At 43.3% G+C, this 27735-nt stretch overlaps 1 protein-coding gene across 7 annotated transcripts in view; it reads left to right on the forward strand.

Moving 5' to 3' along the window:
• The first annotated feature begins 8921 nt into the window (after positions 1-8921).
• Pogz (pogo transposable element derived with ZNF domain) overlaps positions 8922-27735 on the forward strand; it is a 62160-nt gene continuing 43346 nt past the window's right edge. For 2 of the 7 annotated variants that reach the window (XM_048356608.1, XM_048356610.1), the window contains exons 1-4: positions 8923-9224; positions 13826-13912; positions 26136-26257; positions 27207-27365. In XM_048356608.1, coding sequence (XP_048212565.1) covers positions 26137-26257; positions 27207-27365 — 280 coding nt within the window. In that variant the 5' untranslated portion in view covers positions 8923-9224; positions 13826-13912; position 26136. Of the gene's footprint in view, positions 9225-13825; positions 13913-26135; positions 26258-27206; positions 27366-27735 lie in introns of all 7 variants that reach the window. The other 5 variants (XM_048356611.1, XM_048356615.1, XM_048356616.1 and 2 more) reach the window with 4 other exon arrangements.

Genomic DNA, 27735 nt, shown 5'->3' on the forward strand with positions numbered 1-27735 from the left:
AGGTTCAAGTCCTCAGCACCACATATACAGAAAACGGCCAGAAGTGGCGCTGTGGCTCAAGTGGCAGAGAGCTAGCCTTTAGCAAAAGGAAGCCAGGGACAGTGCTCAGGCTGAGTCCAAGTCCCAGGACTGGCAAAAAACAAAACAAAAAATCCTTAACTATAGGATCCTTAACTATAATAGAAAATGGCTTCTGGGGCTGGGAATATGGCTTAGCGGTAGAGTGCTCGCCTTGCATGCATGAAGCCCTGGGTTCCATTCCTCAGCACCACATAAACAGAAAAGGCTGGAAGGGGAGCTGTAGCTCAAGTGGTAGAGTGCTAGCCTTGAGCAAAAAGGAAACCTGGGACAGTGCTCAGGCCCTGAGTCCAAGCTCCAGGACTGGCAAAAAGAAAAGAAAAGAAAATGGCAATGGCTTCTATCTCTCCCTTTATGTACATACTCAACAATAAGAGGTAGGTGCTGGTGGTTTATGGCTGAAATCCTAGCTATAGTACTTAGAAGGCAGAGATCTGGAAGATTGAGGTTCAAAACCAGTCCTGGCAGAAAAGTTTGTGAGACTCAGTATCAAAAAATAACCATTTCTCCAAAATAACCAAGAAAAACCAGGGCTGGAGGTGTGGCTTAAATGGTGGCCCTCAGTTCAAACTCTGGTACAGGAAAAGTGAACAAACAACACAAGAAACAAAACAAAAGGGGAAGGGAGAGGGGGAAGGAGGGAGGAGGTAGCAAATTGTATAAGAAATGTACCCACTGCCTTACCTATGAAACTGTAACCCCTCTGTACATCACTTTGACAATAAATAAGTAATTATTAAAAAAAAATAAGAGATGACCCCTTATCTAGACCAGAAACCTTTGTAATTTAATTCTAAGGATGCTTCATTCTTATCTTTGTAGATATATCTTCATTCTTATCTTTATAGATATATTAGCCTTCAGATTAGTAAATTATTTCTTGTCCACGGTTCCATTCTGGAAATTATTCATGACTACAATAAGATGTAAACACTAGTAAATTTAAAAAGGAATATCTTAGAGAAGAAAACGTTATTAAATTTACTCTGTAGTCCATTATAATGAACAAGTCAGATATCAAGTATCTATAAAATTATGTAATTTATTTCTTCATAAAGGTTTATGAAATCAATTAATTACTAGATAAGCATACCTGGTCAGAACCATAGCAATAACTTAGATAAAACAAGTATAGCCTTGCTTTGGAGTATCTCTTAAATAATGATAATTTGATTGAAAGTTAATCTACATCATTATCTCCTATGAAATCAGGCAGTAACTCTGAAATCTCGATGACTAATGAAGTTGCTGCTCATGAATTTCTTACAGCATATATTTTGAAGCCAGAGATCTTTAATTGCTTCTTGCTGACAAGTAATAAGAATTTTTTTTCCCTCCCTTTAGAAGCGCAGTCAGTCTAAGGGATGAGGAAGGAGGACCGCCACCACTTGCCTCCTGCTCTGCATGTTCAGCTATAGGTACACATTCTGGACATAGCAGCTACTCTGGCTGTAGCCTAGCAGTGCCTATGAAGTTAGTAATGGCACTGGAGTCTGAGTTTTCTACATGACTGTTTTCTGTGTTCCTCTGCTCTGCTTTCCTCTGGGTAAGGAGAATCTGGACCTTGAGTTTGCTTTCAATTCAGGAGATGAAATCAAATGTATACAGATCAACTTCAAGATGGCAGCTGAAGAAAATAAATAGTCACAACATGATATGGTTTGGCCGCTGTTGTCCCAAAGCTGCAGGCATTATTCATCTTGGTGCCACCTCCAGTTAGGTCGGAGACAATACAGATTGGATCAGTCTAAGAAATGCATTTGACCTGCTTTTGCCAGAGCTTGCCAGAGTGAACTCTTGGCTTGCTCTTGGCTCTTTGTTGAGGAGTACACATATCTATCTACCTTAGCTTTCATGCATTGCAAGTCTGCTCAGCAAATCACAGTAGAGAAGTATTGCTGTCCTTGGATCTCTGAATGGATGATTGGCTCAAACACAATACTATCCCAGAGGAACCTCATGCTGAGAGCCTTGCTGAGCCTTGCTGAGCCTCATCATAGACCTGCTGCAGAGAATGGCTTGAATGGCTTATTCAGCACAAAATACCATTTTCAGGCCACAGACAACATCATCATAACAATGGTCAAAGCTGGGGGTGGGGGACAGCCAGCAAGATGGCTGTGAGAAAATTGGAGTGCTTTCCTAGCAGGCAGCTACTGTGGTTAAGCAGGAGGCCAGCAGGGGAGGGAGTGACAATGATCTCATCCAGTGCATCCAGGCCATGCCTGGTTTAGGCCCTTTCTGTCCCAGCTGGAGCATTTGCCAGATCCTCTTCCCTTCATTAGTCATGTAGTCCAGCAGGTACAAGGATTCTTAGAAGAGGTATGTCCCCTGTACCCACAAAATACAAAACAAATAAAAGCAAGAAGTAAGTGGAGGTGTGGCCCAATGGAAAAGCCAAGTAAGAATGTGAAGCCTCAGTGGCAGCCTAAAAGGTAGCAGTGGCTTCTTCCTGTAATCCTAGATACTCAGAAGGCTGAGGTCTGAGGATAGCGATTCAAAGCCAAAAATGAACTTTCTTTGATGCTCTGCTGTGCTTCCTGGTGTTATAGAGGGTGAGAAGTCTACTTTTTAAAGGAAACCTGACGTTATCTTTTCAAAATTGCTTTCTGCCCCAGCTGAACTCAGGATCTGTTCTTCCCCACTCCTCACTTTATTTTCCACTCCAACTCACACTGATCAACCAAAAGGGAGAGAAACAGTGTCTGTATATTAGCAAATGACACCACAGGAGTTTTATTTATTTATTTATCTATCTATTTTCAGTCATGGGGCTTGAACTCTGGGACTGGGTGCTGTCCCTGAGCTCTTCAGCTCAAGGCTAGAGCTCTACCACTTGAGCCACGGCACCACTTCCACTTTTCTGGTGGTTAATTGGAGATAGGAGTCTGACAGACTTTCCCAGGCTGGCTCTGAACTGTGATCCTCAGATCTCAGCCTCCTGAGTAGCTAGGATGACAGGCATGAGCTGAGCCACCAGTGCCTGGCTTAAAATGGTTTGTTTTTCTGTCCTGACACTTTCCAAGCTGCAGATGCTTCCAATTTTCAACTTGTGACAGAAACCATAAGCCAAAGAAGCAATTATTTCAACAATGGTAGGAAAAGAAACCCTGTCCTACTACCTAATTGTGAAAAGCCTCATTAGGACTGCCATTAGTCTTCGACTTTCACTTCTAGAAACCAGATGGACTTTGGGAGGGTAAGGGTAAGTGGGGACACAAATGGAAGGACAAAGGGTGCACAAATGCAGCAGTAGACCCTGTTGAAAAAGAACTATACAACTTGTGGGTGAGGACAGGAGGGGAAAACTGGGAGAGAGCGAGGGATGGAGTAACATTATCCAAAAAGAATGTACTCTACCTGACTAATGTAACTATAACCCCTCTGTACATCACTTTTATAACGATAAAAATATTAGAATCAAAAAGTTTCCCCCCCCACCAAAGAAACAAAATGGAAAGGATTCAACGTTTCTAAGTTGTTTACTGAAGACTGGGTAGAATTTTAGGATTAGGGCACAACTTCAACATACCAAACATCATTGACTTCCAGAGCCCTTTCCAATGTGTTATCAAGGCACAAGTGAATTGGTTTCTTTTTCTTTTCTCTTCCTTTCTTCCTTTCTTTTTTTGCTGGTCCTGGAGCTTGAACTCAGGGCCTGAGCACTGTCCCTGGCTTCTTTTTGCTCAAGGCTAGCACTCTACCACTCAAGCCACAGCCCCACTTCTGGCCTTTTCTATAAATGTGGTGCTGAGCAATCAAACCCAGGGTTTCATGTATATGAGGCAAGCACTCTACCACTAGGCCATATTCCCAGACTGTGAGTTGGTTTCTAAGGATTTGACTTCAATTATTTGTCTTTCTGCTTTGGTTTCCTGTCACTGTCACCACCATCAGTCCTGTTACTTCACTCAAGGAACCTGTGCATTAGCTGATGACACAGAATGTCCCAACATTACCCAAGTTAAATGGACATTCTGTTTAGCACAGGGATTCTGTGTCTGGAAGTGGGAGCATGAGCTATACAGTTTTGTTTTGTTTTTTGAATGCTGCACCAGGGCTTTTAGATGGCTGAGTTCAAACTTTATGATTCCTCTAAAGTTACAAAATACCTTTGACCACAATTTCATTCCAGCTGTCATTCAACTGTAAATTAATTCTGTCCATGGTGGCACGGTTAGGATACTGGAGAATGGTATACTACGCCACTACGCCACTCCTTAATCACCTGTTGATATTTACCCACTGTTACCTCACTCACTTCCTTGAAGCTGCCTCCAGAACTTGCAAAGCTTCCCTTTTTATATTTGGTACAATATTCTTCCTTTATTCCTTTGTGGCAAGCACTGTACCATCACTCACACCATTAGCCATTATATGTCAAAAGAGTCTCCCAGGGCACAAATTAAATGACAGAAAAATAGGTCACAGGGGAGTACGCAACAAACCAAAGGACTCACTCAGCTAACGTGGAAGCTTCAGCACCGTCACAATGGCCCAATCCACTGTCATAGGTCACCGGGATGGTTGCAATAGACTAATAACTGGTCTCCTTGCATCTATCTGCCCTTGCCCTTACCAGTTATCTACCAGCAACAAGAACAATCTTTAAAAATGCTCCTCAGAGCCAGATGCCAGTAGCTCATGCCTGTAATCATAGCTACTTGGGTTGAGATCAAGAAGGTCTCAGTTTGAGATTAACCTGCATAAAAAAGTGCTTGGGACCCTTTCTCTACCAATAAATCACTGGCATAGTGGTATGTGAATGTTATGCTAGCTGTATGTGAGGTTGGGGTTAGAAGGGTCATAGTTCCAGGCCAACCTGGGAAGTACAGTCCACAAAATTCCATCTCACAGAAAGGAGCCAATGTCATGGCACAAGCCTGTCATCACAGCTATGGCAGGGAGCAAACTAGTAAGATCAAAGTCCAAACTCAAACTTTGGATTAAAAAATAATCAGTGCAAAAAGGGCTGGGAGGATGATTCAGCAGTAGAGCACCAGTCTAGCAAATAAGAGACTCTGAGTTCAAACCCAACTACCACCAAAGAAAAGAGAGAGAGAGAGAGAGAGAGAGAGAGAGGAGAGGAGAGAGAGAGAGAGAGAGAGAGAGAGTTATTCCACTCATAGGCTCAAAATTCTCTAGTGGCTTTCCTTTCACTGGGAGTAAATCTTAAACTTTGTTTTACTTTCTTCAAGTTTTTGCCCAAATGTTACCCTAATGATGAGACCTTCTCCAAACACTCCACATAAAATAGTAACTTCTCCACTCCTCCCTGAACCAGAGTTATAACCACTGTTCTATCCTACTCCATATTTATTACAGCATCACATTATATCACATTATATATTTATATATATAATATGTGTCAAATTTCATTTCCTGGGAGGTAGATGGATTCCCTGTTCCACATGCTTTTCTTACAAAGTGACATGTCTACTGTTCCCGTGTGCATGCATGTGTGTGTGTGTGTGTGTGTGTGTGTGTGTGAGTGTATGTATGCATGCACATGCTAGTATGGGGCTTGAATTCAGGGCCTAACACAAGGCTGATTACATACCGCTTGAGCCACTTCTGGGGTTTTTTTGTTGGTTAATTGGAGATAAGAAACTCTTGGATTTGACTCTCTGGGCCAGTTTCAAAAATCAATTCTTAGATCTCAGCTGGGATTACAGGCATGTGCATCTGGTGCACAGCCCTCCTTGGAAAATGTGTGTGTGTGTGTGTGTGTGTGTATGTGTGTGTGTAATCTTTGTTTCCTAGGCTTTTGAACTAGAGTGGGTCTATACCTGTGGTAGAAGTGAAGGTAGGGAATCTTTGAGTATAGGTACAAAAAGTCATAAATTTATGCCTGGTTCTCTTGGGACACTCAGTCTTAGAATCCAGCCACTATGATCAGCCAAATACTGGGACATTTATAAATGTTCAGGCCAACAACCCATGTGTGGTCCAATCCAACAGTGATTATCAACTTCCAGACATATAAGGAAGATTTTTATATGCTTTCAGCACCAGCCATTGTATGTGAGACAAATAAGAACTATTTAGGTTAGCCTAATCAACTCCCAGAATCTTGAGAGACAATAAATTGTTCAGGCAGGTGTGGTGGCATACTTCTATTATCCTAGCATATGGGAGGCTAAGGCAAAAGGATTCTAAGTTCCAAGTTAGTCTAGGATGTATAGTGAGATACTCTCCAAATACCAGAAAACGGACATAAATCAAGGGGGGTGCTGGGTATGGTTACATTACTGTGATCCTAGCCACCGGAGAGGCAGTTAGGTAGATCACAACCTGAGATCCTTTCTGAAAAACTAAATGCAAAAGGACTGCGGGAATGGTTCAAGCAATAGAACATGAAGTCCTCAGTCAAATTCCTAGTATCATTTTTTAAAAATGCTACTTTAGGCCACTAAGGTTTGGGATTATTATTTAATAGTAAATAATAAACTAGGCACCAGTAGCTCACTTTTATAATCTTAGGCACTCAGGAGGCTGAGACCTGGAGGTTCAAAGTCCAAAGCCAGATTAGTCAAAAAGTCTGAGAGACTCCAATTAATCAGAAAAACATTGGACTTGAGGTGTAGCTCAAGGGGTAGAGCAACAGCCATGATCAAGATAGCCAAGGGAGAGTACAAGGCCATCAGTTCAAGCTCCAGGACTTTGAAAAACAGAACAGAACAAAAACAAGAAAAAAGAATATTAAATAATGGAACACTTGACATGCATGTTTGATTCCTCTTCCCTTCTTGAGTTTTAATATGTTCAATTACTGTAGTCCCAGCACCTAAAAAAGTACCTGGCAAATGACAAATACTCATTGAATATTTGTTGAATGAGTTAAATGATGCATGGTACATTTTCTTTTTCTTTTTTTTTTAAGTGTGAGCCTTTATTTGGTATGAGTACTGTTTTTTGTTTTGTTTTTGGCCAGTCCTGGGGCTTGGACTCAGGGCCTGAGCACTGTCCCTGGCTTCTTTTTGCTCAAGGCTAGCACTCTACCACTTGAGCCACAGTGATACTTCTGGCTGTTTTCTGTATATGTGGTGCTGAGGAATCGAACCCAGGGCTTCATGTATACGAGGCAAGCACTCTTGCCACTAGGCCATATTCCCAGCCCCGCATGGTACATTTTCAATATGCTATTGTTTTTTATTTAACAGTTCATAGGATAGTCTGATTAACTAGACTTCACTAGCAGAGAGCATACAATTGGCACAGAGAGCATGGGAACATATATTGGACTATTTCAGAGGTAAATAATATAAGACATATAATGTATATATGTACATTATAAACCAGGTTTCGGTGGCTCATGCTTGTAATCCTAGCTGCTCAAGAGGCTGAGATATAAGGATCACAGTTCAAAGCCAGCTTGGGCAGGAAAGTCTATGAGTTTTGTATCTCCAAATAGCCACACATACACACAAAAAAAGCTGGAAGAAGAGGTATAGCTGAAGTGGTGGAGTGCAGCTTTGAGTGAGAAAACAGAAGGACCGTGCCCAGACTCTGATTTCAAGCCCAATATAGGTACAGGAACACATACATGTGCGCGCACAGTTATTGCAGGACAGCAAAAAAAAGTAGAATTAGTGTTTCTGTAGAATTCATCTATTGTCAATTAATTTCATAATCTCACTATGGTCTTTCCCAGATTTGCTCAGAAAAAAGCTTCAGAAATATTGTCAGGAAGGTTATTCTCCCAACCCAATTCATGAGGACCCTGAGAATGACTAATTGGAAACAAGTTTTGGGGGGATGAAATTGGATGAAAATGGGTGTTGTCAGTATGAGTATGCATACACACATACCTGTGCGATTTGGAAAGCTTATTCTCATAGCCATTGGAGTGACGAATGTATACAAAGGAATAAGTATGGCTCTGGATCTCATTCTTGCATCAAGTATTTTAATTTCAAATTTGGTTTGGGAGCAAAGATCTGTGTATTGCTTAATGACCATTTGGTCATTCTCAAATACCCAAGGAAAGTGTTAAATTTTTATCAGGAGGAAAAAAAAAGAAAAAAAAAGGACAAACCTTCTTTAGCTACTTGAAGAGCTTAATTTATGATTGGGGGAAAAATAATAATGAATGGACTGATCAATTTATTTGGGCCAATTCATCTTGGTCTTGACAGGAGCAAATCACACAAGGGGATGTGGAATCTATTGTATCTTGCATTGAGGAATCTTTGACACAATGGTTTCAAAGCAGCTCCCCATCACAAGAATAGTCTCAATAGACAATCATGGGCAACTTCCTTCCAGAATATGGAAGGGCTTGAGGGTAAAAAAAAAAAAAAAAAAAGGTTTTTAAAAGTTCATCACTTAATCCAGGCCACTGCCACAAGGCCACTGGACGAGACAAGCATCTTTTGAGGCAGAAAATAAGTGTTATTTTGTTCTCTTTGTTTCAGTGATAATTGTTGGTGCTGCTGGGCCTCACCATCTTGCATATGGCAATGGAAGCTCTCTCCATTGGGTAGAAGCCTTGAGTGGAAGGTGGGAAAACTCCCCAAATTCCCCAGCAAAGTTCCAAGAAGCAAATTGTAAAATATCTTTTCTTTGGAGGTTCCATGTTTCTCACCAACATCCAGTCATTTGCTTCTATAGCTAATTTTATTTTCCCATTTTTTTTCCTTTAAATGTTATTTATTTATTTATTTATTTGCAAGCCCAGACAAACTTGGGCTAAAAAAGAAGCCCAGGCAAGGGTTAGGATGAGCCCATGACGTACCCCACTCTCCAGCCAATTAAAAGGCTAGGAGAGGGGAGAGCGGAAGTGACGCGCCGTATCCCTCCGCGGGGCGAGAGGGTCGGTGGGGGGAGTCGGCGTCTCTCTCCCCCGCGCCATCTCCCGTACACGGAGCCGCATTCCGAGGCCCCCCCACCCCCCTCCCTCGGGGCCCCCCCGCCCCCCTCGGGAAAAAAAATCCACCCCAAATCACTCGAACCCGAGGGAGGCTTCCTTTCACCCTCAGGGAGACGAGCTTTCAACGGCTCCCTCTTCTCTGTCTCCCCCCCCCATCTCAAGCCCCCGTCCCCTCCCCTTCCCCAGCCCCCTCCTCCCGGCGCCGGGTGCAAGGTCCCTTTAAGGCGACGGCGCCTTCCTCGGGTCAGACTACCGGCGGCGACGACCACGGGAGGTGAGTGAGCGAGCGAGCCTCGGCGCTCCCCACCCCCTGCTCCCGGGGGTTCCGTTATCTTTTCGCCCGGCGAGGTTTTCCGAAGCGAGACAATGGGGGGGGATGGGGCGGGCGCGCGCGGGAGTGGGGGTGGGGGCGCGCGCCCGGGCCCGTCTGCCCTCCGCTGCCGGCGGCGCGGGCCGCCCGCCCGCGGCGGCCGTGGGGCGCGGCGCGCGAGCGTGTGCGTGTGAGCGCCGTGCGGGCCGCGGGAGCCGCTCGGCGGGGCCGGCGGGCGGAGGCCCCTCGCCTGCCGGCGGACCGGCTACCCTCGCCCGCGCGCTCGCGCGCGCGCGCGCGGCCCCGCAGCCCCACGGTCCTGCACACCGCCCAACGTCCGCACGCACGCCCGGGTGCGAGGCGTCTCGGAGGAGTGGGCGGCGCGGGCGGGCGGTGGCGGCGGCGGCGGCGGCGGCCCCGCTGGGGAAGGGGCGGGGGCGCGGGCGGCTCCGGCGAGACGCGGCGGCGGCGGCGGTGGTGGGGCGGTGAGGGGCGAGGCCCGCGCCGGGAGGGGGCGGGGCGAGGGCCCGGCGGCGTCCGTGTCCCCGCGTGGGAGTTCCCGCCGCCCCGGCGTGGGCGCGGGGTTCGAGCGGGAGTCGGGGCAGGAGCGATCGCTGAGCCGATCCCTGGTGTTATGTAACCCGGGCTCTGCTTTTCCCGGGCATCCCGAGCCGCGTCGCGCGCCGGCGGCCTCGCTGGGCCTCCTCCCCTCGGCCCCCCAAATGTATGCAGGGCTGGCGCCGTGATTTATAAAATGAGATCTTTTTTTTTTTTTTTCCCTTTCTGGTGATTATGTCCTGCCGCTGTGGGCGCCATGTTTATCCAAAGGACTATTTTCTGGTTATGATTCCGAAAACGACTGGCAAGGAATTGTGTCCTGGGAGCCACCTGCACCCTCCTTCGCGCGTGTGGCCCCGGCTTCCCCCCCACCCCCTCGCGGGGTGTGAAGTTCCCTCAAACTGCCCGAAACTAACGGCGCGTCCCTCCTCCAGTCCACTGTCCTCCGACGCCCCGCTCAGCGGCAGAACTGAAGGTCTTGTTAGTCATCTGATCCAGTGAGCAGTTATCATTGATCATTACTGGAGAAAACTGGGATGCAGTTATAGCTCAGAACGGTCAAATGGTAGTCCCTCTCTCAGCTCTGCCTTAGACCCCACCTACCCACTCAAGCACAAAACTCCACAGAACATAGTTTTTGTTTTCAAAGGAATTTTCCCAACACGAAGAGGGGGAAACGGGAAAGACTTCTGCTTGGTGAGCAGCAGTGAATTTAGAGACCCCAGTTGTGGTTTGGGAAGCTTGGGCTGAGAGCTACTTATTTGGCATAAACCATCATGGAGTGCATAAAAAGTTCCTCGAACTGTTAAACCTGCATTTTCCGGGGACCTCACCCCCCAAACTTCTTTGGGTGTGGTAAAGAAGGGACATTGTCATCTCCACGTTTTTAACAGACACTCCTTCAGCTAACTGATTAAGAAAACAACTACAGTGAAAACAATCAGCATTATTGGCCTTACATAAAGATACTCCAAGTAATGCTATTAAAACACGGGCCGGCAGTCTGTGCTCTTGATTCCCTTGTCTTATGTGGGTGGTGTTATCTCAAACTGAAGTGGTATCTTTTGAGCCCCCCCCCCCCCCCCGTGTGTGATGAACTTTACTGCAGCGCTTCTAGCATCAAACCTCAATTGTCAGATCTCAGCCTCCTGAGTAGCCAGGATTACAGGTGTGAGCAACTGGCATCCTGCCTTTTTCCACTCCTATCATAAACCAGTAGTGTAATCACTAGGAAAGCAGTTTGAAAAAGTGTGGTCAGTTGTTGGGGATTCCCCCAAGGCCCTTTTAGGAGAGCCTGAGGTCATAGACATTTAAAAAACAATAACTTAGAAGTTGCACTGTGGCTCAAGTGGCAGAGTGCTAGCCTTGAGCAAAAAGAAGCCAGGGACAGTGCTCAGGCCCTGAGTTCAAGGCCCAGGACTGGCCAAAAAAACCCCCAAAAAACAGTAACTTGAAGCACTATTTTTTTCCTTATGTCTTTGCTGAGTGTCCAAAAGTAATACTACCAATAGTCAAACTACTGGCAAGGCAGTTGGTCGTAGACTCTGCTGTACTTGAGTATGTCCTTAATGAAGTTGTATTGAAGTTAATATTAAATCTCGTGGGTTTTTTGTTGTTTTTTGTTTTGTGATACTGGGCATTAAACTCAGGGTGCTTGCCAGACAGGCACTCTACCACTTGAGCTAACCCCTCCAACCCCTTTATTCCAGGTAGGACCTCACTCTATCTTGCCAGGTCTTTGGTCTTCCTACTTGTGCTTCCTGTGGGCTGAAAATAACAGGTGCACACCAACCACACTCAGCAGCTGGTTGAGATGGAGTCTCCCAAACTTCTTTTTCCCTGGCTGGTCTTGAACCACCAATGTTGACTTTCCAATCCTTCAGATTTTTGAGAATCTCTCTCCTACTAAGCTTATAAGCTAGACAAAAAGGATTTACAATATGTACAAAAGCCAGGTGCCAATGGCTTACCACTCCTGTAATCCTAGCTACTTAGGAGGCTGAAATCTGAGGATCAGGGTTCAAAGCCAGCCGGGACAGGAAAGGCTGATGAGTGTCTTATCTCCAATTAACCACCAGAATACCGGAAGTGGTGCTGTGGCTCAAGTGATAGAGCACTATCCTTGAGCTGAAGAACTCAGGAACAGTGCCCAGGCCCAGAGTACAAGCCTCTCGACTGACCAAAAGAAAAAAGTACAAAAGTATTACTTTACCTTATATTTGGGGGAAAATAGTAATTTTTCAATGTTTTTGTTTTTTTTTTGGCCAGTCCTGGGCCTTGGACTCAGGGCCTGAGCACTGTCCCTGGCTTCCTTTTGCTCAAGGCTAGCACTCTGCCACTTGAGCCACAGCGCCACTTCTGGCCGTTTTCTGTATATGTGGTGCTGGGGAATCGAACCCAGGGCCTCATGTATACGAGGCAAGCTCTCTTGCCACTAGGCCATATCCCCAGCCCTAATTTTTCAATGTTATTTATGTTAACATGTAATATATTTGTTTGAAAATGTGGTAAATATTTAAAACATGTTTTAGTGTCTAATATATTAAACTTGGAAAGCTACATGAACTTGAATCTTTGCGATCATCAATAAAGTTTGAGAATTCAAGAAACCAGAATATTGGAAAACCATTGGAGGGCTGGGAATATGGCCTAGTGGCAAGAGTGCTTGCCTCCTACACATGAATCTCTTGGTTTGATTCCCTAGCACCACATATATGGAAAACGGCCAGAGGGGACGCTGTGGCTCAGGTGGCGGAGTGCTAGCCTTGAGCAGGAAGAAGCCAGGGATGGTGCTCAGGCCCTGAGTCCAAGGCCCAGGACTGGCAAAAAAAAAAGAAAACCATCTATAAGCTCTCCACATCACCCAGATCTGCCTTATTTAAGAACTTTGTAGAAAAATGTATAAATGCTAGTTGGGTTAATAGAAGAATGACTTGGGGAGGAGTTGTAGGGAAAAAAAGAGTCTGATTTTAATTTCAGAAATTATCTGTAGCCTTAGTGAACTTACATGGATTCTCTATATCTCTGTTTTGACCTCATGTGTAAAAAGTAGTAACTGAATATATAATTATTGGGAGAATTCATTGAGACAATGAATGTAAAGTGTATAACAATGTCTAGCATATCACAATATGAACATGTACAGATCATAATTCAGTTTCTCCAGTTTAAGTTTTTAGCTTTTGTTGAAAGTAGAATTTCTAATTTGGGGATTTGGGTTAATGTCTTTGTTTTATCAATAGGCTAAGACTGTTTGAGTCACCGATATTCTAGCTTGTGATAGTAAGCCACATCTATAAAACCAAAGAAACAGACAGAGTTAAATTAAACTGGGGGGATAGAAATGGGAACTGTTGGGCTGGGAATATATATAGCTTAGTAGTAGAGTACTTGCGTAGCATGCATGAACCCCTGGGTTTGATTCCTCAGTACCACATAAACAAAAAGTCAGAAGTGGTGCTGTGGCTCAAGTGGTAGAATGCTAGCATTGAGCAAAAGCAGCTCAGGGACAGTGCTCAGGCCCTGAGTTCAAGCCCCAGAACTGGCCAAAAAAAAAAAAAAAAAGAAAGAAAAGAAATGGGAACTGTCAGAGAAGGAAAGCCATAGAAGATGGAAAAGGGACAAAGGATTATATAACAAAGTATTATACTATACCGTTCTATACTGTACAGTTAGAGTACTATGGACAAAATGGGCTATGTTTGGCTGTTTATGGAAACATAAATACCTTTTTTTCTTAGGATTATCATTACTTAATTTTAAACACTGGAGTTAGAATGGTATTCTTAAGATTTTGCTTATGTCTGTAGTTTCAGTTACTTAGGTTGCTTGAATCTACAAGTTCAAGGTCAGCCTGGCAACATAACAAGAACCTGACTCAGAAATTTAAAAAGATTGTTTGCCCTGCTCCAAATGTTCTTTTCATCTTGATTTATGGACAGATTTGTACTAGCAGAGAATTAAAGAATGATACACTGAATTCTTCATTCCTGGAATTTTTATTACAGTATGAAAAACAAATTGAAGTAATTCAGGGATGGAGTTATGGGTCTAGAAAGCATATGGCCCTGAGTTCAATCCCCAGTACCAAATAAGATAATTCAAAGCTTCAAGAACTGTGTATGAAGAAGATGTATAAATATTTGTTGCCCACTAAATACCACAGTAGTAGGCAGATATATCTGCAGGGTTTTTAATTTTTTTTCTGCTTTTAAATAGTAATTTGTAAAGGGTCTGTTAGTATCCTATATTTTTAATTATGTAGACTTATGCCAATTCATTGGTTATATAGGACTTGAGGATAGGTTACATATTTGCCCACTCTTAAGATATGACCCTTTACTCCTAAAAAGTATTTCATCTTGTACTTCCAGCTTGTGGGTAAGATGGTGGGAGCCAAAGACAGGTGACTGTGGGTATTTTCCTTTGTGAGCTACAGTTAAAGCCTTCTGAGTGCACAAAAATCATGTTACCAATATAATTACTACTATAACGTACAGAAAGCAACTAGATTTACAAGATGTCAATAGTGGATTAATGGGAAAAGTTGGTGTTCACCTCACAATCTCTTCTTGGTTCCCTATAGGACCTTTCTTTTTTTTTCTTTATCATTTGTTTTTTATCTTTTAAGAACTGTTAGGAGACCAAGTATAATGACATATTTGTAAATTCCAGCTACTAGGAAGGTAAAGATAGCCTGGGCTAAGGGCAAAGTTAGCTCAGAAACAAAATACAAACAGAAGAACAGGAGCTTGGCTCAATAGTGGCCTTCTTGTCTAGAATGCTCTGGGTTCAATCTCTAGTACCACAAAAACAAACATGAAGGGAAGCTGAGGCAAAAGAAAATGGTAAGTTTGAGGCCAGCAAAACCCTATCTCAAGAAATAAGCTACAGGGCTAAGGATGTGGCTCAGTGGTAGAGTGCTTGCCTAGCATTCATGAATCCCTGGGTTCGATTCCTCAGCAGCACCACATAAAAACAGAAAAAGCCAGAAGTGGGCGCTGTGGCTCAAGTGGCAGAGTGCTAGCCTTGAGCTCAAGGCTAGCACTCTGCCACTTGAGCAAAAAGAAGCCAGGGACAGTGCTCAGGCCCTGAGTCCAAGCCTCAGGACTGGCAAAAAAAAGACAGAAAAGAAAGAAAGAAAGAAAAGAAAGAAAGAAACTACATGAATATTGCTCCTAGAAATAGGAAAATTTAACAAATTTTTGCCAACGAGGCTATCAGCTAAATTAGTAAATGCCAAAAAGATAATGGTAAAATAAAACATTTAAGAGGTCACACCTTAGAAAATGTATTACTAAAAGCAATCTTCAGATTCAGTGAAATCCTCAAAATTCCACTTTCATTCTTCACAGAATATAAGTCCTGAAATTCTGTGATCTTTGAGGAAAACACTTCAAGATACAGTCATAGTGTCTTTCTGAAGATTCCAATAGTTCAAGGAAATAATTGCAAGAACTGACAAATAGGATAGCATTAAATTAAAAAGGTTTTACATAGGGGGCTGGGGATATGGCCTAGTGGCAAGAGTGCCTGCCTCATATACATGAGGTCCTGGGTTCGATTCTCCAGCACCAAATATCCAGAAGTGGCGCTGTGGCTCAAGTGGCAGAGTGCTAGCCTTGAGCAAAAAGAAGCCAGGGACAGTGCTCAGGCCCTGAGTCCAAGCCCCAGGACTGGCCAAAAAAAAAAAAAAGGTTTTGCATAGCTGGGCACCTGTGGAACCTGTAATCCTAGCTGCTCAGGAGGCTGAGATCTGAGAATTGTGGTTTGAAGCCAGCCTCAGCAGGAAAGTCTGTGAGACTTCTTAATGATTAAGATTAGAGTCATGAGCCACTAGCACCCTGCCAGACACTGACGGTTTTGTTTCGTTTTTTTGGCCAGTCCTGTGGCTTGGACTCAGGGTCTGAGCACTGTCCCTGGCTTCTTTTTGTTCAAGGCTAGCACTCTGCCACTTGAGCCACAGCACCATTTCTGCCCATTTTCTATATATGTGGTGCTGGGGAATTGAACCCAGGGCCTCATGTATACCGAGGCAAGCACTCTTGTTACTAGACCATATCCCCAGCCCACACTGATAGTTTTAAAGGGATCATTTTTTATTATTTTATAGAACATTCCACTTGTGTGCTTTTTTTTTTTTTAGTCCTGGGGCTTGAACTCAGGGCCTGAGCACTGTCCCTGGCTTCCTTTTGTTTGAGCCACAGCACCACTTCCAGCTTTTTCTGTTTATGTGGTGCTGGGGAATGGAACCCAGAGTTCATGCATGCTAGGTAAGCATTCTACCACTAAGCCACATTCCCAGCCCCCCCCCCTTTTTTGTGATAGAATGTTCCACCTTTGGGTTTATCTCATTTCTTTATAGTAGTACTCCATTTTTCCTTTATTGTATTTCTTGTAATCCTTTATTTTATTTTATTTTATTTATTTATTTATTTTGGCCAGTCCTGGGCCTTGGACTCAGGGCCTGAGCACTGTCCCTGGCTTCTTCCAGCTCAAGGCTAGCACTCTGCCACTTGAGCCACAGCGCCGCTTCTGGCCGTTTTCTGTATATGTGGTACTGGGGAATCGAACCTAGGGCCTCGTGTATCCGAGGCAGGCACTCTTGCCACTAGGCTATATCCCCAGCCCTTGTAATCCTTTAAATTAAATTTAAATGCTTGGCTTGATTCAGATAGTAAACATTGTCAATAATATTGTGAAGATTTGAGGGTCTTCTGTTTTTGATTTTACAGAAGAAACTACACCAAATAGCTCATAATTAACATTTGGATTATTAGATAATTGCTGACTCACATTTTTCTGTTTAAACTTAATATATGCTATGAATAATTCTGGAAGGACCAGAGAAAATAATTATCTTTCTGGAGCATCTTGGTAGGAATATTAAACGCAGTATATTGTCATGTTCTTGAAGAGTTTTTTGTGTTTTTTTTCCAGTCCTGGGCACTGTCCCTGGCTTCCTTCTGCTCAAGGCTAGCACTCTGCTACTTGAGCCACAGCACCAATTCTGGCTGTTTTCCATACATGTGGTACTGGGGAATTGAACCCAGGGCTTCATGTATACAAGGCAAGCTCTCTTGCCACTAGGCCATATTCCCAGCCAGTTCTTGAAGAGTTTTAAGAGTTGGTGTTTTTTTTTTTTTTTTTTTTGTAACTGGAAAACTACAAGAAGGTTGCTAAATTTTTTGCTTTCCATTTTTAAAATTTGCAAGGATTTAGATTGATATTTCCCTTGCTTACCCTTTTGATCTGAAGCTGTATAGATGCTGCCATGAAAGGAATCACTTACTTTCTGGATGGTAGTAGTCTAGGTCAGAATTGAGGATTAAATGTTTAAAATATTTGGTCTCAATGTCTTTGTTTTGGGGGTGGGGACACCGGGTACTGGGGGCTCAGGACCTTGCACTCTTCCTTGGCTTTTTCCATTCAAGGCCAGTGCTCTACCACTTCAGTCATCTCCACATCTAGGTCTTTCCTGGTTAATTGTAAATGAGACTCGCAGACTTGTCTGCCTGGGCTGGCTTTGAACCACAATCCCTAGATCTCAGCCTTATAAGTAGCTAGGATTACAGGTATGAACCACCAGTGCCAACTTGTGTTTGTGTGTGCTGGGATTTGGCCTTAGACCCTCGCTTGGCTTGAGCTACACCTCTACTTTTTCTTTTTCTTTTTTTTTTTTTTGCCAGTCCTAGGGCTTAGACTCCAGGCCTGAACACTGTCTCTGGCTTCTTTGGCTTCTTTTTGTTTAAGGCTAGCACTCTGCCATTTCTGGTCGTTTTCTATATATGTGGTGCTGGGGAATGGAACCCAGGGCTTCATGTATAAGAGGCAAGTACTCTTGCCACTAGGCCATATTCCCAGCCCCCCCCCCCCCTTTTTTTAAGGCATTAGTTTTTCTTTCTTTCTTTCTTTTTTTTTTTTTTTGGCCAGTCCTGGGCCTTGGACTCAGGGCCTGAGCACTGTCCCTGGCTTCTTTTTGCTCAAGGCTAGCACTCTGCCACTTGAGCCACAGCGCCACTTCTGGCCATTTTCTGTATATGTGGTGCTGGGGAATTGAACCCAGGGCCTCATATATATGAGACAGGCACTCTTGCCACTAGGCCATATCCCTAGCCCCAAGGCATTAGTTTTTCAAGGGGCTTCTTTTTGACATGTTCAGATATGCTTATAATACAGTGTGATGATCCCCTCTGTTGTACCTGCTCATCCTTTCCCCTCCCCAAAACAGTCTCGGTAAGCATCTCTTTTCCATTTTCACAGTATGCATAAAATATTTCAACCATAATCATCCTCTTTCTTCGCCTTCTGCCTCCCACTAGTACCCATGCCCCCATCTGTTTTACATTTTTTTTTTTTTTTTTGGCCAGTCCTGGGCCTTGGACTCAGGGCCTGAGCACTGTCCCTGGCTTCTTCCCGCTCAAGGCTTCCCACTCTGCCACTTGAGCCACAGCGCCGCTTCTGGCCGTTTTCTGTATATGTGGTGCTGGGGAATCGAACCTAGGGTCTCGTGTATCCGAGGCAGGCACTCTTGCCACTAGGCTATATCCCCAGCCCTGTTTTACATTTTTGTCATTCATTTTTAAGTATATGTTAACTGTTTAAAGGAGTTTTACCATGGTATTTCACATATAAATGTGTTGTATACATTAATCAGATTGACCTTTGATTATTTTGTGAGCAAGTGTAAAATATGCTGAGTGTGGCAGACTTATTTGCTGGGTAACCATCATTATTAACTCAATTTTTTATTTGTTATTTCATTTTTTGTCAGTCATGGGGCTTTAACTCAGGGCCTAGGCACGTCCCTGAGCTCTTTTTGCTCAAAGGCTAGTGCTCCACCACTTTGAGCTGTGGTGCCACTTCATGTTTTCTGGTGGTTATTTGGAGGTAAGAGTTTCAAAGACTTTCCTGCTCCAGTTAGCTCTGAACAGCAATCTTCAGATCCTCAGCCTTCTGAGTAGCTAGGATTGCAGGCATGAGCTACCAGGGCTCCCCGCTTGTATTAACTCCATTTTCTATACTGTTTTAAAAAGGACACACACACACACACACATTCTCTCTCACTCCCTCTCTCCCTCCCTCCCTCTTCCCTCCCCCCCCCCCCATACCTGGATGCTCCTAGCTACTCTGAAGGCTGAGAATTGCAGTTCAAAACCTGCTGGAGCAGGAAAGTTCTGTGAGACTCTTTATCTCCAGTTAACCACCAAAAAGCCAGAAGTAGAGCTGTAGCTTACTTAAGTGGTAGAGTGTCAGCCTTGAGCAAAAAGAGGTCAGGGACAGCACCCAGGCCAAGTTCAAGCTCTAGTAGTGGGATTAAAAAAAAATCATTTGGGGGCTGGGGATATGGCCTAATGGCAAGAGTGCCTGCCTCATATACATGAGTCCCTGGGTTCGATTCCCCAGCACCACATATACAGAAAATGGCCAGAAGTGCCGCTGTGGCTCAAGTGGCAGAGTGCTAGCCTTGAGCAAAAAGAAGCCAGGGACAGTACTCAGACCCTGAGTCCAAGTCACAGGACTGGCCAAAAAAAAAAAAAAAAAAAATCATTTGGACATGATGTTGGTTAGAACATTCACAATTATGATACTGAGAAAAAAATCACAGTTTGCATAGTTCTATTTAAAAAAAGTCTATAGATTGTTCAGAATTATTGTACAGATTGGAGAGTTTGCTTGTAGGCTGGTCAGGAATATAGTTCTTAAAAATGACCTGCAGAGGTTATTGTTGTAGGGAGTACAGCTGACTTCATCTTGATTAGGGAAACATGGTGGGAAATGTTGGGGGGAGTAGATTAGGTCAACCTGACCCCAAAATTATGCTTCTGTAAATGGCTTGCTTAACTTGTTTGTTGCTTGCTTCTACCCCATTTCAACCTCCTACATCTGTGCTGCGCTTGCTTGCTTGTTTGTTGCTTGCTCTACCTCCTGCATCAATTCCCTACATTTGTGCTACGCTTTTACCTTTATAAACCCCAATTTGAGGACTGCTCAGGGTCATGGTGTTAGCTCCAAGTCTGTGCTGTGTCCCTGACTGGTCAGCCCGCTTTATGCTTCCCCAATAAACCCATCTTTTTGCTTGAGACTGTCTCTGAATGGTAGATTCTTAGAGAGATGGGGAATCCCCTCCCTCGAACCCCATAACAGTTATAAATTATAGTTTTATTATATTCATTCTTTTGGGTGTTTGATTACTTATGCATTTATTTATTTATTTATTTATTTATTTATTTATTTTGGCCAGTCCTGGGGTTTGGACTCGGCCTGAGCACTGTCCCTGGCTTCTTTTTGCTCAAGGCTAGCAATCTGCCACTTCTGGCCGTTTTCTGTATATGTGGTGCTGGGGAATGGAACCCAGGGCCTCATGTATACGAGGCAAGCACTCTTGCCACTAGGCCATATCCCCAGCCCGTTATGCATTTATTATTTGTTAACACAAATGATTTATATTATTAAGAAAGTTAAGTGGCAAACAATGGTATAACTTTAAGTAGTTAGGACAAAGGTTTTCAGAATGTTAAATTTCTTACTAGAACTAGACTGAAAAATAAAGGGACCTGTTTTGTGGCCTTTGGCTCAAACAATTCCTGTGATATGTTTTTTTTTCTCTTTTCCCTCCCTTTCTTTTCCTCCCCGCCCCACGTGTGTGTGTGTGTGTGTGTGTCTGTCTGTGTCTGTCTGTCTGTGTCTGTCTTTGTCTGTCTGTCTCTTTCTTTCTTAGAACTGAGGGCCTGAACACTATCCGAAGCTTTTTTTGATCAAGGCTAGCACTCTAATCGCTTGAGTCACAGCTGTAATTTGGAGTCTCAGATCTTAGTCTCCCCAGTAGCTAGAATTATAAGCTTGGTTTCCTCTCTCACTCCTCTCTCCTACTCCTTCCCTCCTGCCTGCCTGCCTGCTTGGGGCCTAGGTGCTATCCCTAACCTCTTGTGCTCAAGGCTAGTCTTGTGCTCAAGGCTAGTGAGCCACACACAGCTCACTTCTTTTTGGTGTTTAATTGGAGATAAGAGTCTCATGGACTTTCCTGCCCAAGCTGGCTTTGAAACTTGATCCTCAGATCTCAGCTTCTGAGTAGTTAGGATTACAGGTGTGAACCACCAGTGCCTGGCCCATTTATATTCATATTCTCATTTTCTCTCTGTCTCTGTCTCTCTCTCTGTCTCTCGATCTCTCACCAGTCCTGAGGCTTAGGCACACTGTCCCTGAGCCCCTCTGTCCTCAAGGCTAGCACTCTACCACTTGAGCCACAGTGTGCCACTTCCAGTTTTTTCTGTTTATATGGTACTGAGGAATTGAACCCAGGGCTTCATGCTTGCTAGGCAAGCACTCTATCATGAAGCCACATTCCCAGCCGCCTATTTACTCTTTTTAATTCAGTTTCTGTAGTTCAATTTCTGACAACCATTGTGTGTGTGTATATATGTAAAGTAAGAAAAGAGAAATTTAAGGAAATCCTTTAGATGCTCTTCTTTCTCTTTTTGGTTTTGGCAAAATAGAAGATTAGAGATAAGTTAAAATCAAGGTAAACACCCCTTGGAACTGTGGTTCCCAAACTGGGAACCTGGTTGTAGCTAGCTGGGGCATTAAAGGATATTTTAAAATTTCAAAGGAAGCAGCACCATCTATTGGGCCTTGCCTGAATTACTACTGTCCTTTGGTTTAGTGGCTTGTGGATGTGGTGAAAAATTATTACTAAGAGCCTTTGCAATAAAGGTTTTGTTTGAGCATTGAATGTAATAATATTCTAAGACAAACTGACCCTTAGTTAACTAATATTGGACAGCGGAATAGCAGCAGTAGCTCTTTGTAGGGATGTTTTAGACTTGATTTACTTTTTATTTTTCAATAGTTTTATTATTAAGGTGTTGTGCAGAAGGGTTACCATTTCCTAAGTCAAGGAACAACTAAACGCACGATGTCACCCCTTCTTCTTTCCCCCTTTCGTGCTTACTACAATTGCCTAGTTCATTTTCCGCACAGTGTATACTGAATACCATGACTACATTTTCTTCCCTCCCTCCCTCCATCCCTCCTTCCCACATCCTAGGGCTTGGACTCAGCAACTGAGCACTGTCCCTGGCTTCTTTTTGCTCAAGGCTAGCCCTCAACCACTTGAGCCACAGCACCCACTTCCAGTTTTTTCTGTTTATGTGGTGCCAAGGAATCAAGCCCAAGGCTTCATGCATCCTAGGCAAGCACTCTACCAACAAGCCACATTCCCAGTTTTCTTCTTCTTTTCTTTTTTTTTTTTGGCCTTTCCTGGGGCTTGGACTCAAGGCCTGAGCACTGTCCCTGGCTTCCTTTTGCTCAAGGCTAGCACTCTGCCACTTGAGCCACAGTGCCACTTCTGGCCGTTTTCTATATATGTGGTGCTGGGGAATTGAACCCAGGGCTTCATGTATACGAGGCAAGTGCTCTTGCCACTAGGCCATATTCCCAGCCCCTTGTCTTGTTTTCTTTTCTTTTTTTTTTTTTTAGAGCTGAAGATCAAACTAAGGGCCTTGTCTTGCCAGGCAAGTGCTCTTCCACTGAGCTAATCCCCAATCCCATGACTACTTTTGTTCACCCTTCCTCTGTCAATTTCTGCATTCTTCCTTGGCACCTCAAAAAGACCAAAAAAAAAAAAGCAAAACAACATCACCAAAGCAGAACACATGTTTTTATTTCCTGGATTAATTTTTTTTTTGGCCAGTTCTGGACTTGAAGTCAGGTCCTGAGCACTGTCCCTGGCTTCTTTTTGCTCAAGGCTAGCACTCTGCCACTTGAGCCACAGTGCCACTTCTGGCCATTTTCTGTATATGTGGTGCTGGGGAATTGAACCCAGGGCCTCATGTATACGAGGCAAGCACTCTTGCCACTAGGCCATATCCCCAGCCCTCCTGGAATTAATTTTGATAAATAGTATTTTATTTTACATTTTGGGGCTTGAACTGCGGACCTGGGCACTGTCTCTTAAGGTTTTTTCCACTCAGGGTGAGCATTCTACCACTTAACCACAGCTCCACTTCCAGCTTTTTTGAGTAATTTATTGGAGATAAGAATTTCACGGACTTCCCTACCCCTGGCTTTGAACCACAATCCTCAAAGCTCAGCCTCAATAGCTAAATTTACAGGTGTGAGCTACCAGCACCCAGTGATAGTGTTAAATGTCCAGAGGAGTTCAAGTTCCTCCTCCTAATAGTATCCTACTTTAGTCTGACTGTGTGTGGATGCGCAGTCCTGTATAAGTTACAATGGCCAGTTACATTTTAGATCTAGAATCCACATGTAAGAGAAAACATGCGTCCTTTGTCTCTGAGCGTGGTTTACCTCACTTAACTGTTGTAGGGAGTACAGCAGACTCCATCTTGATTAGGGAAACATGATAGCAATTGTTAAAGTTAAATATTAGGTCAACTTGACCTCTAAATTCTGCTTTTGCAAATGGCTTGCTTAACTTGTTTGTTGCTTGCTCTACCTCCTGCATCAACCCCCTACATCTGTGCTACGCTTTTACCTTTATAAACCCAGCTCAAGGACTGTTAGTTGTCACAGTGTCAGTGCCCGAGTCTGCACTGTGTCCCTGGCTGGTCAGCGCGTTTTTCACTATCACAGTTCAGCTCCCAAGTCTGTGCTTCGTCCGTGGCCTGTCAGTTCGCTTTATGCTTCCCCAATAAACCCATCTTTTTGCTTGAGACTGTCTCTGAGTGGTGGACTCTTGGAGGGATGTGTAATCTCTTCCCTTGAACCCCGTAATGTAACATGGTTTGTTCTAGGTCCGTTCATTTCCCTGCAAAGGACATAATATTCTTTCTAATTGATGAGTAAAATTCCATTTGTATATATGAACCACATTTAATCAATCCACTCATTCATTATAGGACATCTGGGCTGTTTCCATAACTTGGTTATTGTGATAGTGCAGCAGTGAACATGTATGTACAAGTGTCTTTCCGGTATCCTAACTTGTAATGTTCTGGGTAGATGCCCGAGAATGGTTATAGCTGGATCATAGGGAAGTTCCATGTTTAGCTTTTTGAGGAACCTCCAGAGTAGGCTTTATTTTTCTTTTTTTAAAGACATATAATAAAAGCAATGTTTTTAAATTAAAGGTAGCTTCCAAATTCATGATGTAATAGCTTCTAGAATTTACTAGACTGGAAGTACACGATAGTAATAGAACTGGGTCTAGAATATGGCAAATGAATTTCTTATCTTAGGTGCAAAATTTAAAGAAATACAAAAGTCTCAATTACTAAGTAATATTCTATCACACTATTTTATTTTTGCCAGTCCTAGGGCTTGAACTCAGGGCCTGAGCACTCTGCCTGGCTTCTTTTTGCTCAAGACTAGCATTCTACCTCTTGAGCCACAGTGCCACTTCCGGGTTTTCTGTTTATGTGGTACTGAGGAATGGAACCCTGGACTTCATGCATGCTAGGCAAACACTCTACTACTAAGCCACACTCCTAGGCCCTGTCTCTGAGCTTTTATGCTCAAAGCTAGCCACTGTTCCACTTCCTGCTTTTTGGTGGTTAATTGGAGATAAGAGTCTCACGGGATTTTTTTGCCCCTCTGGCTTCAAACCATTATCTCTAGATCTCAACTTCCTGAGTAGCTAGGATTACAGGTAGGAGCCACTGGTGTCTGGCTTATTTATTTATTTTTGTGTGTGCCAGTACTGGGCTTTGAGCTCAGGGTCTAGGTGCTGTCCCTTAGCTTTTCCACTCAAGGCTGGTGCTTTACTGCTCAAGTCATAGCTTCATATCCAACTTTTTGCTGGTTAATTGGAGATAAGAATCTCATGGATTTTCCTGCCCAGGCTGGCTTTAAACTTGATCTCTAGATCTCAGCTTCCTGAATAGTTTAGGACTATAGGCATAAGCCATCATCGTCCAACTTGTTGATGATTATTTTTTAACTTTTAAATTGTTATTATATACATAGGGGTTATTATATACAGAGGGGTTACAGTTGCATAAACCAGATTAAAAGTATGTGTCTTTTTTGACAGTGTCATCCCTTCTCTCTAATTCATTTTTTTTGTTGGTTATGGGGCTTGAACTCAGTGCCTGGGTTCTGTCTCTCAGCTTCTTTGTGCTCTAGGCTAGTGCCCTGCCATGTGAACTACAGTGCCACTTCCACCTTTTTTTCTGAGTAGCTTATTGGAGATAAGAGTCTTCACGGACTTTCCTGCCCTGGCTGGCTTAGGAATACAAGCTTGAGCCACCAGTGCCCAAGTGATTTTTTTTTTTATTGGACCTTTGCATATGGTAGGCAAACACTCTACCTCCACCTAGTCCTAACATGTCATTTTTAGAAGGCAAGTAAGAGCCAGGTGCCAGTGGCTCACACCTGTAATCTTAGCTACTCAGGAGGCTGAGAGCTGAGGATCACCTTTCAAAGCCAGCCTCGGCAGGAAAAGCCCTTGAGACTCTTATTTCCAATAAACTACTCAGAAAAAGCTGGAAGTGGAGCTGTGACTCAAAGTGGTGTAGCACACTAGTCTTAAGTGACAAAGCTCAGAAACAGCACCCAGTCCCTGAATTTCAGCCCATGACTCCCCCCACCACACACACAAAGGCAAATATTAATGCAGAGTTGTTCATAATTAACAAAATAATGATTTTAAAGACTGGATGCAATCCTACCCTTGAGTGACTCAGTCATACCACTCACCTTAAGTTTGGCCCTGGAAATGTAATATTTTATAATCCTGAATGTTAAAGAACTTTCCATGAGAGAGACTTTATTATATTTTTAATGAGTTTGTGGGGCTTAAACTAAGAGCTTGGGCACTGTCCCTGAGTTGTTGTGTTTTGGTGTTTTGTTTTTTTTTTGCTCAGGACTAGTGCTCTATGACTGAGCCATAAAGCCACTTATGGTTTTCAGTGGTTAATTAGAGGTAAGTGTCTTACAGACTTTACTGCCCAGGCTGGCTTTGAACCTTGATTCTCAAATCTCAGCTTCCTGAGTAGCTAGAATTATAGGTATGAGCCACCAGTGCCTGGCTGAGAGATTGTAACACTCAGGAATAAAAGTTGTAATTCTGATCCCTTGGAAATGAGTTGGGATTCACACAGGGTGTAGATTGCTAATGGAGCCAAGAACCCAATTTCATATTTTGTAAAAATAGAAGTTTCTCCAGGGAGGAGGGAAGGTGGGAGAAAAACGAAGGAGGTGGTAACAAGTTTGATAAGAAATGTACTCACTGCCTTACTTTCGAAACTGTAACCCCTCTGTACATTATTTTGACAATAAATAAATAAGTAAATTAAAAAAGAAAAGTTTCTCCAGTTCTTAGGTTGATGCCTTATTAAACTTTTTTTTTTCTTGTAGCATGGCGGACACCGACTTGTTTATGGAATGTGAGGAGGAGGAGTTGGAGCCATGGCAGAAAATTAGTGATGTCATTGAGGACTCTGTAGTTGAAGATTATAATTCAGTGGATAAAACTACAGGTAACAAAAGCTCTTGATCTTAGATTGTTGTTCAGATTAATTTGAATGATGTTTTGGTTGTGAAATGTGAGGTGAAGGACTTTAAGGATTCATGAGTGCCTCATTATGGCATTGGTGCTATCTTCTTTTCCATGCTGTAATATGAGTATCTCGGTTTCTTCATCTGTAAAGCTAAGGGAAAACAAAATCTATTCATTAAAAACATTGAGAGGTTAAATTGACTAATGTTTATCAAACATCTAGCAGTCCTCGTACCAAATGATGCATGAACACAAATCTAAGTGATAGTGTGTGTCAGAACTGATTTACAAACCCAGTAAAAAACAGGTTGCCTAGTTTGTTTTACTTGAACTTGGTTTTCTTTGTGAGTTGAGTAGAAATTGCTTTGTGTTTGCCTTTATGGACATGGACAATTTATAAGTTGAGGTTTGCTAACTTCCCTTTTGTAAAGGTCACATTGCAGGGTTAAGTTGTAGATTGCCCTGAATTCAGAAAGTGGGTAGCAGTTCCTTTTTTTCTCTCATCCTAAATTGTTGCTTTTTATTTTTAATCATCTTTGCCTTGAGACCTGAAGAAGGCATTGATTTAGGGTGAAAAGGGGATGTTGTAGGGTTTTACAGATGGCTTTATGTGAATACCAGTAGTGGCAGTAATAAACCTTTGAATCCCAAAGATTGGCTAGTGTTATGTAGGCAGAGTATTCAGATTTTGGCTCAGTAGGGTCAATGATCTAACTTAATCAGAAAATGTGAGACAGAGAAGAAGGGATTGTGTCTAAATGGTGGACAGAAGGACAGTTAGGAGGAAAGATCAGATGAACAGCTGGATTTATGAATGAAACAGGAAACTTTTTGGCTATAGAGACAAGATGAAAAGGGAAGATTAGAGCAGTGTCCTTTAGTATCATCTGTCCCTATCTCCAAGTGACTATGCCTCCCCTTCCCCACAGTTTCTGTGAGCCAGCAGCCAGTCTCGGCTCCAGTGCCCATCGCTGCCCATGCTTCTGTTGCTGGGCACCTCTCTACATCCACCACCGTTAGTAGCAGCGGGGCACAGAACAGCGACAGTACAAAGAAGACTCTTGTCACACTAATTGCGAACAACAATGGTAAGTGAGATTATTGGGAATAAAAAAGGTTTTAGGGATACCTTTATCTGTTTGTGGTTAGATACTGATCTGGTTCTAATAGTTGGAGAATGACTTTGGTAATGTATTCCCTGAAAGTAATCCTGTTGGTGGTGCTGTTCCTTGTAAGATAGTGCTGAGTTGATGTTAGTGTTTCAAATCAGAGGCCATCACATTTTTGCTGCTGCTGATTTTCTAGGAGAGAAAAGTGTAAACCCAACACTCCTAACTATTGTAGAGATGTACAATTGTTGGTTCTTCGGTTTTCCTTATATGTTTTTAAATTAGAAGGGTCCTATTCATTTGGTAAGAATTTTTTCAGGACAGCTTTGATCTGTAGTTTCTCTGGCAA

Source organism: Perognathus longimembris, chromosome 11 (genome assembly GCF_023159225.1).
Source record: "Perognathus longimembris pacificus isolate PPM17 chromosome 11, ASM2315922v1, whole genome shotgun sequence".
NCBI classification, from domain to species: Eukaryota; Metazoa; Chordata; class Mammalia; order Rodentia; family Heteromyidae; genus Perognathus; species Perognathus longimembris.